The 16,316-nt window shown below is 41.6% G+C and overlaps 1 protein-coding gene across 1 annotated transcript in view; it reads left to right on the forward strand.

Annotated features, from left to right (window-relative positions):
• Nucleotides 1-10,592: 10,592 nt before the first annotated feature.
• ZNF804B (zinc finger protein 804B) overlaps nt 10,593-16,316 on the forward strand; it is a gene marked incomplete at both ends in the record, with an annotated part of 199,892 nt that continues 194,168 nt past the window's right edge. Inside the window, one exon of the mRNA XM_083376835.1 lies at nt 10,593-10,700. Coding sequence (XP_083232961.1) covers nt 10,593-10,700 — 108 coding nt within the window. The remainder of the gene's footprint in view (nt 10,701-16,316) is intronic.

The raw sequence follows: 16,316 nt of genomic DNA on the forward strand, positions 1-16,316 counted from the left end.
GGCATCCGCCGAGCTGTGAGCAGTGGAGGCAGGTGGGGACCCCAGCGCCGCTTGGAATCTATCAGGATCCATTAAGCGTCTGGTGCGGTACCATCTAATTGGCTCCGTGCCCCCACGGCGGGGGGTGGCAAAACGGAAGACCAGCCGCAGGAGATGATGATCGGTCCATGACAGGGGCATAATAAATGGAGAGCCCCCACCTAGATCATCCAACCACCGTCCAGATAAAAAAATCAGGTCAAGAGTGTGGCCTCCCTCATGAGTTGGTTCTGAAATTACTTGCGTCAGGTCCATGGCCGCCATGGAAGCCATGAACTCCCGAGCTAGCTCAGATGAACCTCCCAGGGATGGTAGATTGAAGTCTCCCAAAACTATAAGTTTGGGAAACTCAACCACCAAACCCGAGAGGATATCGAGCAGCTCGGGCAGGGCTGCCGCTGTGCGACTAGGCGAAATGTACACCAGCAGCAAGCCCAACTGCACCCCAGGACCAAATCTCACAAAGAGAGACTCACACCTGACTATCTGAGAAACGGTGGTCTCCCGCGGGCATAAGGTCTCCCTAATAGTAACCGCCACTCCCCCACCCCTACCATGAGCTCGTGGCCGGTGTAGCACCCGGAAGCCTGGTGGGCAGAGGTCAACCAAATGGACCCCACCCTCTGGGCCCAACCAAGTCTCCGTGATGCAAGCCAGGTCCGCATGCTCACCCTCAACTAAATCCCTAACGAGGGGAGCTTTGTTAACCACAGACCTGGCATTCAGGTACACCAGCCGGAGCTCAGGAGGCTGCACATCCTCGCTCCCGGGATCTCGGGGAAGAAGCAGAGGGTCGGAGCGCCTCACCGCTTGCAAGTAGCGGGGACGGCCCTCCTGGTAGCAATACGGCCCCCTGTCTATCCGCCTGCTGCCATTCCCCGTCGTGGGAATTGATAATCCCACAACCCGCTCATGAGCCCCGGCGACAACGCCACCCCGTTCTCCCCCCGTGCAATCGGACCCAAGTCTGGTCTGAACCATGGTAGATCGGCCACCCCCCATAGCCAAACAAACTGTGATATTGAAAGGTTTGCCTTGGATTCAAACTGAGATCATTCTGTCATTTTGAGGATTGTATCCCAGTATTGCTTTTCCTACTCTTTTATTGACTATGAAGGCTACTCCATTTCTTCTGAGGGATTCTTGCCTGCAGTAGTATACCTGATGATCATCTGAATTAAATTCACCCATTCCTGTCCATTTTAGTTCGCTGATACCTAAGATGTCGATGTTCAGTCTTGTCATCTCTTGTTTTACCAGGTCCAGCTTTCCTTGATTCATGGATCTTACATTCCAGGTTCCTATGGAGAAAAAATCTTTACAGCTTCGGACTTTCCTTTCACTACCAGATACATCCACAGCTGACCGTCCTTTCGGCTTTGGCCCAGTTGCTTCATTCTTTCTGGCGCTACTAGTACTAGCCCTCTGCTCTTCCCCAGTAGCATATTGGACGCCTTCTGACCTGAGGGTCTCATCTTCCAGCGTCATATTGTTTTGCCTTTTGGTACTGTCCATGGGGTTTTCATGGCAAAGATACTGGAGTGGGTTGCCATTTCCTTCTCCTCCAGTGGATTTTGTTTTGTCAGAACTCTCTGCTATGACCTGTCCATCTTGGGTAGCCCTGCACAGCATAGCTCATACACACACAGATATTTTAAGAATGAATGGCACAACTTTTTACATAGTTTGTAATTTAGAATTCTTGTACTACTAGCCCACCCACACATTAGCTTATTTTTATTTTAAGGAAAAGCATGTTTTAATGAAATTTTTGTTTATGGTGGTAGTTTTATAATTATAAAGACACAGCTGGGAGAATGGGTTGCCTCCAGTTAATTATTAAAATGGGCGGGGGAGCCAGTTTAAGCAAATTAGCTGAATATATGCAGTATTTACACTAGGGCTACAGAGACATTGCTTGTGCATTGAAGAATGGAAGCTGAGTTTGCATATCAAGCTAAATGAGATTGATGGTGTACATACTCTGCCGAGGAGCAAAATAGCTACCTATTTTCAACTGCCTTAATGTTGGAAGCATTTCATGTTTGCAAACACTGCTAGCTATTCAGTCTGCAAATTATTTCATGTGAACAGACATCACCTTTAAAACGTAGGGATGTGAGCAAATTACAGTTATGGTGCATACCAAATCCACTTGTCAAAGGCAACCTAAAATACATATCTATGCCTGAAAACACTTATATGCAAACATACATCTGAATTAAGATGTGTGTGTGTGTGTGTGTTTGTGTGTGTGTGTGTAGAGGAGCTCATTGAGCAAACATGGGCAGTAATTGGGAATTTTGTGTGGAGTTTGGTGGGAAAACTCCAATCAGCTCCAAGTAGCACAGAACACAAAGCACCTTTGTGTGATCTACCAGACATGTGCAATGTTTGTCCTGCTGAAAGAGAATCAAAACAATGCCTTTTAGAAATAAAGATCAGGGAATATGATAAGTTCTGAGACAAGGTAAATGAAGTGAGATGCCAGAGGCATAGTCTTATGAAGTTCTCTGTATGGAGTTCAATTCTGCGACTGCAGACAAGTGGACAAGGGCTCCAATCTGTCAGCTTGGCCATCTGTTTATTAAATGCTGTGCACTATTGAGTCCTTAAGGCAGCCTTAAGGTGACTAAGGATGGATCTATGCAGTGACAACTTGTTTGTATAGGGAGGCAGTGGTTCCTACAGCCTTGGAAAAGGTGGTCGTATTCCCCCTCCTGAAGAGGCCATCTCTGGAACCCTTCACTTTGGTCTTTCCAATCTTTCTTTTCTTTGGAAGATGGTGGAGAGGCTAGTTGCATTGCCATTACTGAGTGTCTATCTTCAGACTATTTTCAGACTGGGGTATAGTTTGCTGCATCTGTCAGTGATCTGTGGCCAAGCTGGGATGGCGATGGTGCATAGAGATTGTGCTCCTTAATCTCACTGTGACTTTTGATAGTGTCAGTCATGGTATTCTTCTGGACTGTAGGGGCTGGGAGTGGGAAGCACTGGGTTTCTTGGTTTCACCTGCTTCCTCAGTGGTTAGGTCCAATAGGTGTTGATGAGACAGGAGAGATTGTGCCTAGGACTCCTTACTTGTGGAATGCCCCAAGGTTTCAGGTCCTTCATATTTATGAAAGTACCGGGCAAGGACTCTTTTTGGTTAGCGGTTCAGTATGCTAATGATACTCAGTTTACATCTGTACCCAGATTGTGCAAGTGAAGCTATTGAGGAACTGACCAAGTGCCTGGAAGCTTCCTTGAGTCTGGATGGTGGGAGGGGAGCAGATTTTGGCACATGCCTGACAAGACTAAATAGCAGGGACAGTTTGGGGTTGTACTGTACCTATTTCCATCACTGGTCTTGGAGCTGAACTTCCCTGTTCAAGAATTCTGTACAACTTGTGGGTCCACTGGACTCACAGTTACTTCTAAAAAGTAGGTGGTAGCTGTGGCCAGGAAGGCTTTTGCATAGGTACATCTTGTGTGCCAGTTGCACCCTTTCCTTGACTGCAGGTCAATGCTCTGGTTATCTCACAAATGGACTATGCAAAGCAGTCAATGTGGGGATGCCACTGAAGACCACCCACAAGCTACAGCTAGTTCAAAATGTGCAACCAGTAATGGGCATTTCTCATTGTGGCCATGTGTTACCATCGTTACACAAGTTGCATTGCTGCCGGTTGACTTCTGGATGCAACTCGCCCAGTTTACTTTGTTCGCAGGCCTGGAATTATGTCTTGCAAGGTGGGCAGGGGAGGGAGCTGCTGGGCTTGGGTTTAATGGTTGCTTTTAGTTTGGCTGTCTTTTTTCATTTATGTTTTTAATTGTTTACATTATTATTAAATTTTGTAAGCACCCTGGAGCCCACTAAAGTGGGTGTAAATAATAGTAATAAAAGCAATAATAATCTAAAGTGCTCTGGGACTTTGGAATTCAAATAGACAAGCACCTGCCACATAACACTGCAGACTTACTATTGATAAGAAAAATGGATGTTGGACTAGCTGAAGACAGCAGAATAAAAGAGAAACAAGTGGAAATAATTACAAAATACAAAGACCTGCAAATAGAAGTAGCACAACTGTGGCAAAAGAAAGCAATGATAGCAACAATAGTAACACTACAGATGCCTTGGGTGCAATCCCCAAATAATGATATTGACAAGTGAGCTCTACTTAAATACTATCAACATTGACTACACATCAATTGCAAAAGATAGCTTTACTTGGAACTGCTTATATTATGCAACAGTACCTTTAATATCATCAAATAACAGCTACCTATCCTCAGGAAGGACTTGATAGGTGGATAAAAAAAAGTGAAACCCAGTCTAAACATAACTATGTAACCAACCATATAATAATAATACTCCTCGGAAAGTGGAAGGAAAATGAATGGCAGAAAATACAAAGAGGAACATGAGGAACACAGGTGGAAACTTGTGACTCACAGAAGAAGGATCAAGAGGAGTTCAGTGTTAATGAAGCTCAACAATCAGTGTCACAGCCACCTGAGCAAGCCTTGCCAACTTTGACTTCACAGAATAGCATACATTAAAAAACACTTGGACCCTCACGGGACAAAGAGATGCCCTTCGTTTGAGGAACAAGAACACTCTGCATTGTGGTAATGCAACGTTTCTTATCCTTGGCAGCTTTAAGATATGTGGGCTTCAACTTCCAGAATTCCCTCGTCAGCGTGTGCTAGTAATTCAGTGCTGAGAGGAACTGAGGATGCAGTTTATAAACTTGATTCAACATTGTGGTATAGCTTTCCTAATGCCTGCATTCGTGATATGAAATAGACTCAAGCCTGATAACTGTTTTTTCCCCCCTAGTGATTCATATGAGATAACCGACATTGCCACAAGTGACTTTCAACAGGTCTTCAGAGGCCATAATGTTCAGGGCAGGAAGCTGAAGATTCTAGGGCTCCAAATAATATCTCATCCTTTTTTCCTTTCTGATGAGAGTTGAGAATATACAGGGGGAAAGGAAGAGGGTGGCAAAGGGTCAGAAACTAATATACTGTCAAGCACTGAGGCTAAGAACAAGAAGGAAAGGGTAAAGTGTTAGAATAAAGCATGGACTTAAGAGAGTGGCTGAAAGCCACAATACTGAAGCCTGTGGAAAGTGTATGGATTAAAAAAGAGAGAGTAAAAAGCAATACTGTTATGGGAGTTTATCATATACTGCCAGCATAGATGAAAGATTAGACTTTTCTGGTTCAGACAACCAAATTTTCAGAAACATGTAACAGTGAGAATGAAATATTTCAACTATCTGCTAGATATCTAAGAAGGCCAAAAGAATGGCTATCCTGGACCAACTGGTTTATCCTGGATCTTTACCAACAGGGAGGAACTGGTTGAAGAAGCCAGGCTTACTAGATCCTTGGGAGAAAGTAATCATGTTGTTTTGAGTTTTTGACATCAAGGAGAGAAGGAATAAAAAAAAGTCAGAGTTATATACTGGATTTCTGAAGAGTGAATTTTGATGAACTTGATAGACATATGCTGGATTACTTGGGGAGTAGATTTTGATAGACATACACCTTGAAATCCTGAGGAAGAAATGTATCTGGGGAATTTTGCAGAAATACTGAAGGCTCGGTACAAACTATTATTACGAGATACACAATGGGAGATTTTTAGAGATGTGTGTGTGTGTGTGTGTACAGTAATCTTAAAATATAAAATTTCTAAAAAGTTGAACAAAGAAATATGTACACTATATGGAACAGAAGAAAGGGCACATAACCAAAAAAAAAAGGTCCAAGGCAGGCACTAGAAGCTGTAGAGGTTTTGCCAAAAATGCTGAAGCTCACAATTGGCTGAGACATATAAGAAATGCCTCAAAGAATGTCTTCTTCTCTTAAAAGGAAAAGAAAACATTAGCTGGTCAGCACTGTATTTCCAAACACTGTATTTACAAAGAGAGAAGAACAGTTAATTAATTTTAATGACTTCAGTTCTTCAGGGCCACATGAATTACATCTTATAGTACTGAAGGAACAAGAAAATGTGATTGCAAACATACTAACTGTAATTTCTGAAAACTCCTGGAGAATTGGTGAGTTCCCAGAAAACTGGAGCATATACTGTCATTATCTTCAAAAATGAGAAGGTCAGTCTGTCAATCTGACTTCTATGCGGAGCAGGTTTCTGAAGCAGATTATTAAACAGTGTATTTGTGAGCACTTGGATAGGAATATATCAGAAATACAAGCTTTGTTACAAAGATTAAACTTATCTCTTTCTAGACAGAATAACTAACTTAATAGATAGGGGAAATGCTAAGGACACAGTGTACCTTGACTGTAGCAAAGCATTCAATAAAGCAGAAGTCTCCAACTTTTTTGATTTGGCAGCCCAGAAAGGGAGGCAGGCACCACTATGTGCGTGCATGCAAATGGGCCGTGTGTGTGTGCATGCAAAAATGAGTCCTGTGTGCACATGCACAAATGGGCTGCATGTAAGCACATGTACACATGCAAATAGCCACTTGTGAGTTCAAGCGCACATGCAAACAGCCGCACATGAGTTCAAGCGCACATGCAAACAGCCACACGTGAGCCATGCACACATGCAAATGGAGCTGCACAGGCACGAGTGCTGCAAATGGGGCGGTGCTAGTGCTAGCGGGATGCTATGCATGGCTCTAGTGCCGGTGGGATGCTTGGGGTTGGGGGGGCGGTAGCACTGGTGGGATGCTCAGGGCAGTGCTAGTGTGAGGTGGTGAGTACATTGCATGTGGCGAAGCGGCTGCAGCATGGTAGTGAGCCACAGCCCACAGGTTGGGGACCCCTGCAATAAAGCATGTCATAAATAATCTCTTTAATAAAATGATAAAGTAGTTGAGATCAGGATTTCTCAATTTTTTAACCCATAAAACCTATTATTTTTTTAAAAAAATTCCTGAAATCCTGGATAAGAGAAAAAGTTCTGATGATTGTGGTTATGAACTTTTTTTTTTGCTCACATTCACAGTAACTCATAGAACTTCATTAAGTACTTCACAGAAAAATGCTTGAAAAACATGAATGATGATACAATTGTTAGAAGGATTGATCAACATAGTCATAAATGGCTTCACATCAGCTAGGAAAACAGTACTGTATCAACTAGAGCAGGGCTTTTCAACTGGTGGTACGTGTACTACTTGTGGTACATTAACACATGGCAGGTGTTACGCAGGCCTGCCTAGCCAAGTGTAGTGGGGGAGGGAAAGAACCAGCACAGGCAAGGACTTACTGTGACAGAGTCCTCTGGAGCTACAGATTGGCTGGGGTGAGGCAAAGGCCCCAGGCTCACTTCTGCCTCACCCTCCCCCATGAGGAAGGAGGAAGATAGGCTATAAAAGGAGGCAGTTGGGGAGGAGGTGGAGTCAGCTCTAGCTGCACTGAAGGGAAAGAAGGAAGAGGAGGGTGGGGGGGGAAAGGAGAGGAGTTCAAGCAGGCCAAGCAGGCCAGCCATGAACCAATCTACAACTTCTGTGGCAGCCACCTGTGCTGGCAGCAACAAACAGGCAAGAAATACAGCAGGGGAGGGGTTTCTTCATTCCACGAGGAATGAAGAAAGGTAGCAATGAAGAAAGGCAGCATCAGCTGGAGGTGAGACAGGGAGGGAGGGAGGATGGAGAGTGGAAGGATTCTTATGTGCTTTTGTGACTTTGAATTTCTGGGATTTGTGCAATGTGGGTTTTGTGTTCTTAAGGAGTATTTGGCAATTTCTGTTTGGCTGATGGCTGATGTCTCATGTTAGCTTCTATTGCTCTGCTACTGTTGGCTGTAAGTTTTGCTGCAAGGGATTTTGAAGTACTTTTCTCCTGAATGGATTTTGCCTGTAGCATTCCTTTACTTATGAATGGAACCATTTGGGGAGGTCTTGGCAGCCAATACTTATTACATTTTTTTTCTTCCTTAAGTGCCAGCTGCCCTGCTTAACTTTCCTTTCCAGCCAGTAGCTGATTCTTAAAGGGGAATGTGCCCTTTTAAGCTAGTTCACTCAGCAGCTTGTCTTTTCTGTCTCTGGAGGCATTTCCTTGTTTGATGAATATATGGAAGAGAGAAAATATGGGGTTTTCTTTTTTTCAAATTCTTCCTTCAGAAGGAGGTGGGCATGAGAAAGAAGGAGGCAGGGAAGGAGGCAGAGAAGGAAGTCCCGCCTTAGCACTTGGCCACCAGTAGCCCTGCCATTGACTTTGCTTGTCAAAAGGTTGCAAAAGGGGATCACATGACCCTGGGACATTGTGACCATCATAAATATGAATCAGTTGCCAAGCATCCAAATATAAATCACAAGACCCTGGGCATGCTGCAATGGTCATAAGTGTGAAAAATGGTCATGTCATTTCAGTGCAACTGCAAATTTGAGCAGTTTTTTTTTGGTCATCAAGTTTTTGACACCTTGCTAGGTGGTACTCAAATATTGCCATATCCTAAAAGTGGTACAATGGTGAAAAGGTTGAAAAACCCTGAACTAGGGTACCAAAGGCATTTTGCCTTGTGCCCTGTGCTGTTTATCATTTGTAATAATGATCTGAAGGTGTTGAGGTAATGATTACCACATTTGTAGACAACACAAAGTAGGAGGTTACTCAACACTCTAGAAGAAAAAAAGAAAAAGTGTTTTAAATAAAATTATGGGTATGGATTCTGAATGAAGTAATTGTGGCCAATATATGTCATTGAGATAATTAGGGAAAAAGAAGTTCCAGCTTCTAATTCTTGGGGATCTGGACTATAAATGACATAAACTGGCAGTGTGGTTTCCTACATTTTGTTTTTGCACAATGTAAATATGGACTCAGTTATAGTGGTGATGGGAGACTTGAAAGAACACGTTTGATAGATCCTTATGAAAAAAATCTATGAAGATTTATCTATGCGATACCAAAGTGCCCTTATATGACCCCTGATGACATATAATAAAATATGTTGTGTTGTATAAACTTTACACATATAAGGCTTAAAAAAACACTCTACAACACCTGAGAGAAATAGAAAAGCCACCTCTGTTCACTTTATCTCTCCCCTCTCACACATCTGTTGACCCTGGAGACTAAACAGGCCTCCTCAATTATCCTCAATGAAGGATTAAACCCAAAATCTGCAGTTGGCATCAATTATCCTTAAGCCAGGTAAACTTCCTGATGTGGGCTTATTACCGAGTGATTTCAAAACGATGTACAACCGGCACTTCAGTGTAGTTCCAGTCAGCGTTTGGTTTCTGTTTAGGCTGATGCGCACCTACTTCCCCTCGCCACCCCTGTCTCAACCACCATACCCCGCTTTGCCGCTCCACCCCCCCCCCGCCATTCCTGAAGCTTGAAGATTGAAGAGGAAGTCAGAGAAGCAGACTTTTGTGACATAGTGCACCTCAGCTAATGGGTGGTGAGGGGTGTGGAGAGTTTCAACTTAAGCATTAAAGTGAAGAGGAGGGCCAGCCCCAAGAGCTGCTGAAGGGGACGCGATGAGAGAGAGAGAGAGAGAGGGGGGGGGGAGAGGGGGAGAGAGGGGGAGAGAGGGAGAGAGTTCAGCCTAGCAAAGGTGCGCTCTTTTTTCGCACAACTGAACTTCCCTCTCCAAGGAATTTAGCGACAACAGGTCTCCAAGCCAATGAATAAGGTCGGGAAGAGCACAGCGACGCACTACACACACTCCTGTCCAACCGTAAAAAGTGTGCGAGGGGGTGGGGGGAGAGAGGAGGGGAATTCCTTTCCTTTCGCTAAGACGACCTGCCCAACCTTCTGTGGAATGAAATAAGAGACTTCGGCCATTCATCCTGCGCCGGTAGCGGCCTCTTCCCAAATGCCAACAGGGTAGGGATTGGGGAAGCGCAGCTGGGAATGAATGCCTGGTTAGAGCGCGCGCGTGCGCGCGCATCCTTTCCTTCTCCTCGGCTCCACGAACGCCAAAGGTGAAGCCAATTGAAGCCCTGGCTGACGCGGCTGAAGGCTGGCAGCGACGCGCGCGAGACTTTTGGGGCCCAGGGTTCCCCCACTTCCCCTGCCTCTGTTGAATAAGACCGACGAGAAAAGAGCCAGGGCAAAACGCTGCTCCCAAGATCTTCCCCTCTGGATGTCCGTTGTTTCTTAGAACCAGCTCTGGAGGAAAAGGACAAATGCCCAGGGTGAGAGGGAAGCGGGAGGTAGGAGGAGGAGGGAGGCTCAGTGGACCCTTAATCCTGCCAAGTTGAGCGCCAACGCTCTTTCCCCCGAATCTTCCGCGGAGCGATCCGGCGAAACAGTATGCGGACTGGCTTTTCGGCTCCCTCCCGTGAGCTCTGGCAGCTGCCGCCGCCTACACCTTTTACCCATCCTGCTGCTGGCAGCAGCAATCCAGGCGGTGGAGGAAGAGGGGGGAAGAGGCAGGGGGTGGGGTGGGAAAGGGGGGGGAGTAGTGACGGTGTCGTCGGGGCTGCCATTCTAACGGGGCGCAGGAGCAGCGCTTGGTGACTCTGGACGCGGCAGCCGCTATACGAGACGAGTCCGCTCGGTTTTCCCTCCGCCCACCCCGAAGAGCCGGCACCCCACTTGCCGGTTCTTAACCGAGTTCGGACCCGCATGGCGTGCTACCTAGTGATCAGCTCCAGGCATCTCAGCAACGGGCACTACCGTGGCATTAAAGGGATCTTCAGGGGACCGCTTCGCAAAGACGGCTCTGACACCGCGGTAACCGCTTATGCTTACCTACTCAATCGGCGCTATTCGGGATATGTAAACCTGGCAACAAACGTTGCAGTTACGCTGTGGGTAGATCTCTCTGGTTCGGACCAGGCTCGCCCCCCCACCCAAGGCTCACCGGGGAAAAGAGCTTGTTCTTTCCCCGCGATCTGATCCTGGTGCTAGATCTCGCAGCGCGACTTTTTAAAAGCTACTTGTTTTGTTTTGTAAAGTTTATCCCCTCTCCTCTTTTTTTTTTCTCTTTTTGAAATTGCTGGACAGCGAAGATCGAGGGGAGGAAAGGCTTTGAGTTGGTTGGCTTTGGTGGGGAGAAAACGGCGATCGGTATAGAGAAAGGTTCCTGGTTTGGGTATGGTGGTTCTATATTGCACAGGCAAGGTGTTATCCAGAAAAAGTTAATAGTGATTTTTGTGTATAGAAAATTAGGGGCAGAACTGTCCTTTAAAAGGCATTGAAAGGAATAAGGAAAAGTTGAGTTGGAAGCCTCGTGAGCAGCTGAATTACCACCAGAAAGATGGGATCATCTCAGAGATCTACATAAAAGTCAGAATAACCAAAGTAAGAACAGCAGGTAAGAGCATGTGGGCCAGAAGGAATCACAACAACATTCAGTAGAACTAATAGAAAGCTAAACAGATTATTAAAAAGACACACAGAAAAGCAAAATAAAGGTAATGAGGCAGCTGCTTCCTAACTTCACAAGAGGATTTGATTGTACTGTAATCCAGAAGCAATATACCTTTTAAGATGTTTGCTGTCTCAGATGTGCCTTTTTTTCTTAATTAGTGTGTTCTTCCTCTTCTCTTCCCCTTTTCTGGTGCTTTCTTCCACTACTACTAAACTTTTTTTTTTACTTAAAATAAGTACTCCAAATATTTTTCCCCAAAAAAAGTTACCATTCAGTGATTTTGCCCCTAGAAAATGAGGACAGATTACCAGTACCAAATCAATGTGTAGCTTACCTCTGCAAGTAAGTCCTGTTAAAATCAGTAGAGGTGGTTTTCCCACACATAACGGATTGCCTTGATGTCCAAAATAGTTATAAAATGAGGATATCCAAAGCAGAGAGACAGTTCAGAAATCATGTCCAATGTTTAATTAGAATAATTTAAGCTCTCTGAAGAAAGCCCATCTAAAAATATTTGTTTCTTTGTTTGTTTCTGTGGTTAATATGGCATTCCAATCCATTGGAATTTGCATGTGCATTAATATAAAATAATACTGTTTAAAAGTGGAGTGACCACATCATCATTGGAATCCCTGAGCAATTACAATCCCTGTAATTTGTAGATACATGCGTCATAATGCATTTTTGGAGAAGAGACATTGAAGCAATAAATTGTGGAAAAGACACTTAAGAGATTCAGGGCAAATGATGGGAAAGATGTCTGTCTGTTTGAATTTGGTTTAATAAATGGTTTAATAAATTATTAAATTTGGTTTAATAATGTTTGGTTTAATAAAAACTATTTGGTGAGGGGGAAAAATAAGCTGGAAACAATATAATGAAAAAAGGATAAAAAGATGTTGAATTACAAAGTTGAGACTGTACTTATTCAGTGAATTATCAGAATCATCATGAACTAACACTAAGATAGTTGGGATTCAGTGGTAATTACAAGTAGAAGGAATATTATGATATGTTACAAGGATAAAATATCAACATTATTTCATGCAGAATGTATAGAAATGGAAATAAATACAGGATATGAGAATGTAGTTCAATGGTAGGTGCATTTTCAGCAAGAGTAGCAATTTCATGCTTTTAACTTAAAATTGCTCAACTTTTGATTTGTGCGGTCAAGTATTAAGGTATTAAATATCAGTAAAATTTCCTTTTAGAATAAAAAAGTAGAAATTATATAAACTCAGTAAGAACCAAAGCTGGAAAACATGTGAAGTCCAATAAGATTATGAATATTTAGCACCTGTTAATGGATGTGGTTATTCTCAATTCTACTTCATTTTCTCTTACGTATTGTCTTACTTTATAATGTTAGTTTATTATCTTTCTCTTCTGAAAAATATTCTTAAATATTGAAAATTAGGTACAAATTCATGTGTTTCTTGAATTACAAAAAACACAACTTTGTAAGTACACAAATAATTTAGAGCCTCTACAAGCCAACTGCTAAATAAAAGGGTGGCTGAAAAAATAGAAAACATCAAAATATATATGCGATTTTATGAAAAGATTCCAATTTGAGCATATACAAACTAATTATAAATAATATATGCAATGGTCATTCCATAATATAGTCAGAAAATAGTTCCATATGATACTTGTTAGATTTGTAGCCCAATTTGATTAAAAATACTGAAGCTCAATCTTATAATTATCATTTATGAGTATATATGAAACTTTGCAAAGAAGAGATTAAAGAGGCTCTTATCTCAAGGATGAAAATGTGGTTATTTCTATTACATATATTTTAGATTTAGCTGACCTTTATTTCTTTCATTCTGAAGATGTGTAAAACTGAAAAAGCTCAGTTCTGAAAGACTTTTTTTTTCAAGATTTGTTCTATGTTTATGATACTGTAGGGCAAAGTTCTTTAATCTGGTGATGTCTATCTGCGTTAGTACAACAAATAATAGAAGTCCTTCAACACAGTAGTGATCAAAGCTGTTTTTCTTAAGCCACCATATATGTAAGATTTATCTTTGCCATGTTTCTCCCCCATCTCATAGCTAGGATTGCATGAAGTGGTATTCACTGAAGCAGTTGGTTTTGAGGAGATACCATTTCAAAATATTGAATATGAATCTCCCAACCACCGCTGTTGAGGTATGCTGCTTCCTCCAGCTGTTTTGCTTTGGCAGAATTATCTTGTATGTGTTAACTGAAGATTATAAAGGCTCAGCAGTGGCTAGTTCAACTTAACATCTTGTCTCCAATTTGGCACCTAGAAGCAGAGCACCAGTTGGTAGAACTGTATCAAAAGGATGCTCTGTGGGAACTTCTATCAAAGGATAACCCCGCCTTAAAACCTACTTAATGGCTGTTACTTAAAAAACAGCAAAATTCCTGTAAAATGCTTAGTTCAGCGGTCTCCAACCTTTTGGGCACCAGGGACCGGTTCCGTGGAGGTAGGTTTTTCCGTGGACCAGAGGATGCATGGTTTTGTGTGATGCCTGAATCCCACAGATAGGGCTTTGCTTGTTTGTGTGGACCAGCTGCTGGCATGCTACAGCCCGGTACTGGTCCATGGACCGGAGGTTGGAGACCCTTGGCTTACTTTATATCTACATGTTATTTAGTTTGGCCGTTAAATATTTTCATAGAGACTTGATGCCTGGGTGCAGAGACCAGGATCCAAATATTATTCTATTAATGCATCTTATTTATAGATATACACATAAGGCATTTTAATGTTTTGCCATGATAATTGACATAAGGGCTTCTGTTGCTAGCATTATTAGGATTAATAGGGCTCAATAATTTTGGCTAAAATAATTCAAAGTTCACTTTTGACCCTCTTATCTCAAGTACCTTTGAGGAAATTTTTGCCCTTAGTTTTTAAGAAACAAAGCTAATCTAAAAGATGTCTGATGGTTAGTGATTATTTGGAATGATATAAATACTCTTAAAAGGTTGGCTTGCATGCAGAAATCAAGATATTTCAAATGTTGATCTGAAAATATGTCTCTGTATAACACATCTGTATTTTTTTCACCCCAGAAAATATAAAAGAAGGGACATACTTTCTTTATGTGATAATCGCCATGAACAGACTGTCAGCCATTTTTGGATTAACAGATTTTCTTTATTTTTTTAAAAAATAAATGGAAGTATTTTTTGTTTTGTAAACTTTATCCTGATTTTATTTCGTTTTATTTTAGAAAACATTGGCAGATGTTGAAAAAAGGAATCATTGGCATAATTATTTGTGAGTTCCAAGATTTATTTATTTTTTTTATTTTTTAATTTTAATTCCATTTATATCCTGCCCTTCTCCGAAGACGGGCGGCTTACAAGCTTAGCAGTAGTCTTCATTCTATGTATATGCCTGCTTATTAGGGCTTTCACACACACACCCAAGCGGCATTATTACAAAGTCAGCTTAATTGCCCCCAACAATCTGGGTCCTCATTTTACCTACCTCGGAAGGATGGAAGGCTGAGTCAACCTTGGGCCTGGTGGGATGCAAACCTGCACTAATTGCAGGCAGCTGGTGTTACTTAAGGAGGCATTAGCCCACTGCTCCACCAAGGCTCTTTTTAACTTTTGAGACTTAGGCAGTATTTTGAAATTTCAGTTGAATGGTTTGTATATTTTCACATCAACTTAAATGTTCTATTTGAACCATTCAAGGATCCCATTTTGATGCACAGTTGATTCATACATTACACTGAGTAGTTTATATATAATGCATACTTTTTATATTTAAGGGGTTCTTTCATAACTGACCATGAAATGTCACTAAGCTTATGATTATGCTTTTAGATATGAGAACATTAATGAATATTTTAAATACCTTTATGAAATTTGACAGCTGAGTGAACAAAAAAATATCCAACTGGATATTTATGTGTCATTTTGTTTCTTTGCCAGGTATTTCATACAATAATATAATAGTTAGGATTAATTGAATTTTATAGTCATCTTTGCAGATATATATTTTCTACAAATTTCTAGAATTTGGGGCAGTTTGACATTTTTAATATGTACAGATCTAGTATTTATTAGTTTTGTGAAACTGGATATAATAAACTCATATATCATGGCTGAATAAGAATTTGGTCAGTTAAAGAAGTTGATTTTGGACCTCCTGATAATATGAAAGGAAGAAAAAATTCATATTTTTCAGAATTTTGAAACATGATTCAAACCAAGAAAATATATATAGAAAGACTGTATGTTAAAAAGTCTGTATGTATACAGTTTCCTATGGTAATTTTATGCATTAAAGTAGTTATATACAGCTGTTTGAGAAAAGAATACATGAGTATGAATATAGTATACTTGCAATCTTTGTCAGATTTTAACAAATCACAAAAAGAAAACTTTGGCAAAAATAAAGGGAGTATCACTCTTCTGCAGTATGGAAAATGAAAAAATATATATGATGGAATGATTTTTTTGTTTAAAGGCATGAGGGTGGATGCCTTATGTTTATCAAGCACTTTTCATTTAGACTCCGTAGGTACCTTCAGATTATATCTGGGATTGCTATGAATCCTGATTGCACATTGAATAACTGAAGTATGCAATACTTGAACATCTCAGTGGCATAGGCTACAGAATAGAATACTAGGCAAAATAGTTGATATTCAGACAGAAGTGCTAACAATGTTATTAACATTCTGGACTCATTACACAATACAACCAGGGCTTCTTCTGTTCCTTCTCTGGCTTCCTGTGCTTTTTTATTTTTTTTTTTAAAAAGATTAGATTGTTTTATGTTCAGTAAATGAGAATGCTATGGCTTCTTAGATAATAAGTTAGAGTTGTTAGCGCCCTTCCTCCCCCAATTACTGGAAAGAGTTGTAAATTTTGCCATGGGTCATCAGGAACATCTTTTCAGGTCACAAACCCCTAATTTTAGAAGTCCTCATAAGCTATGGAGGAAGCTGAGCAATGTTTTGAGATTTCAATGAATC

The sequence above is a fragment of the Vipera ursinii genome (genome assembly GCF_947247035.1).
Source record: "Vipera ursinii genome assembly, chromosome: Z".
Lineage (NCBI taxonomy): Eukaryota > Metazoa > Chordata > Lepidosauria > Squamata > Viperidae > Vipera > Vipera ursinii.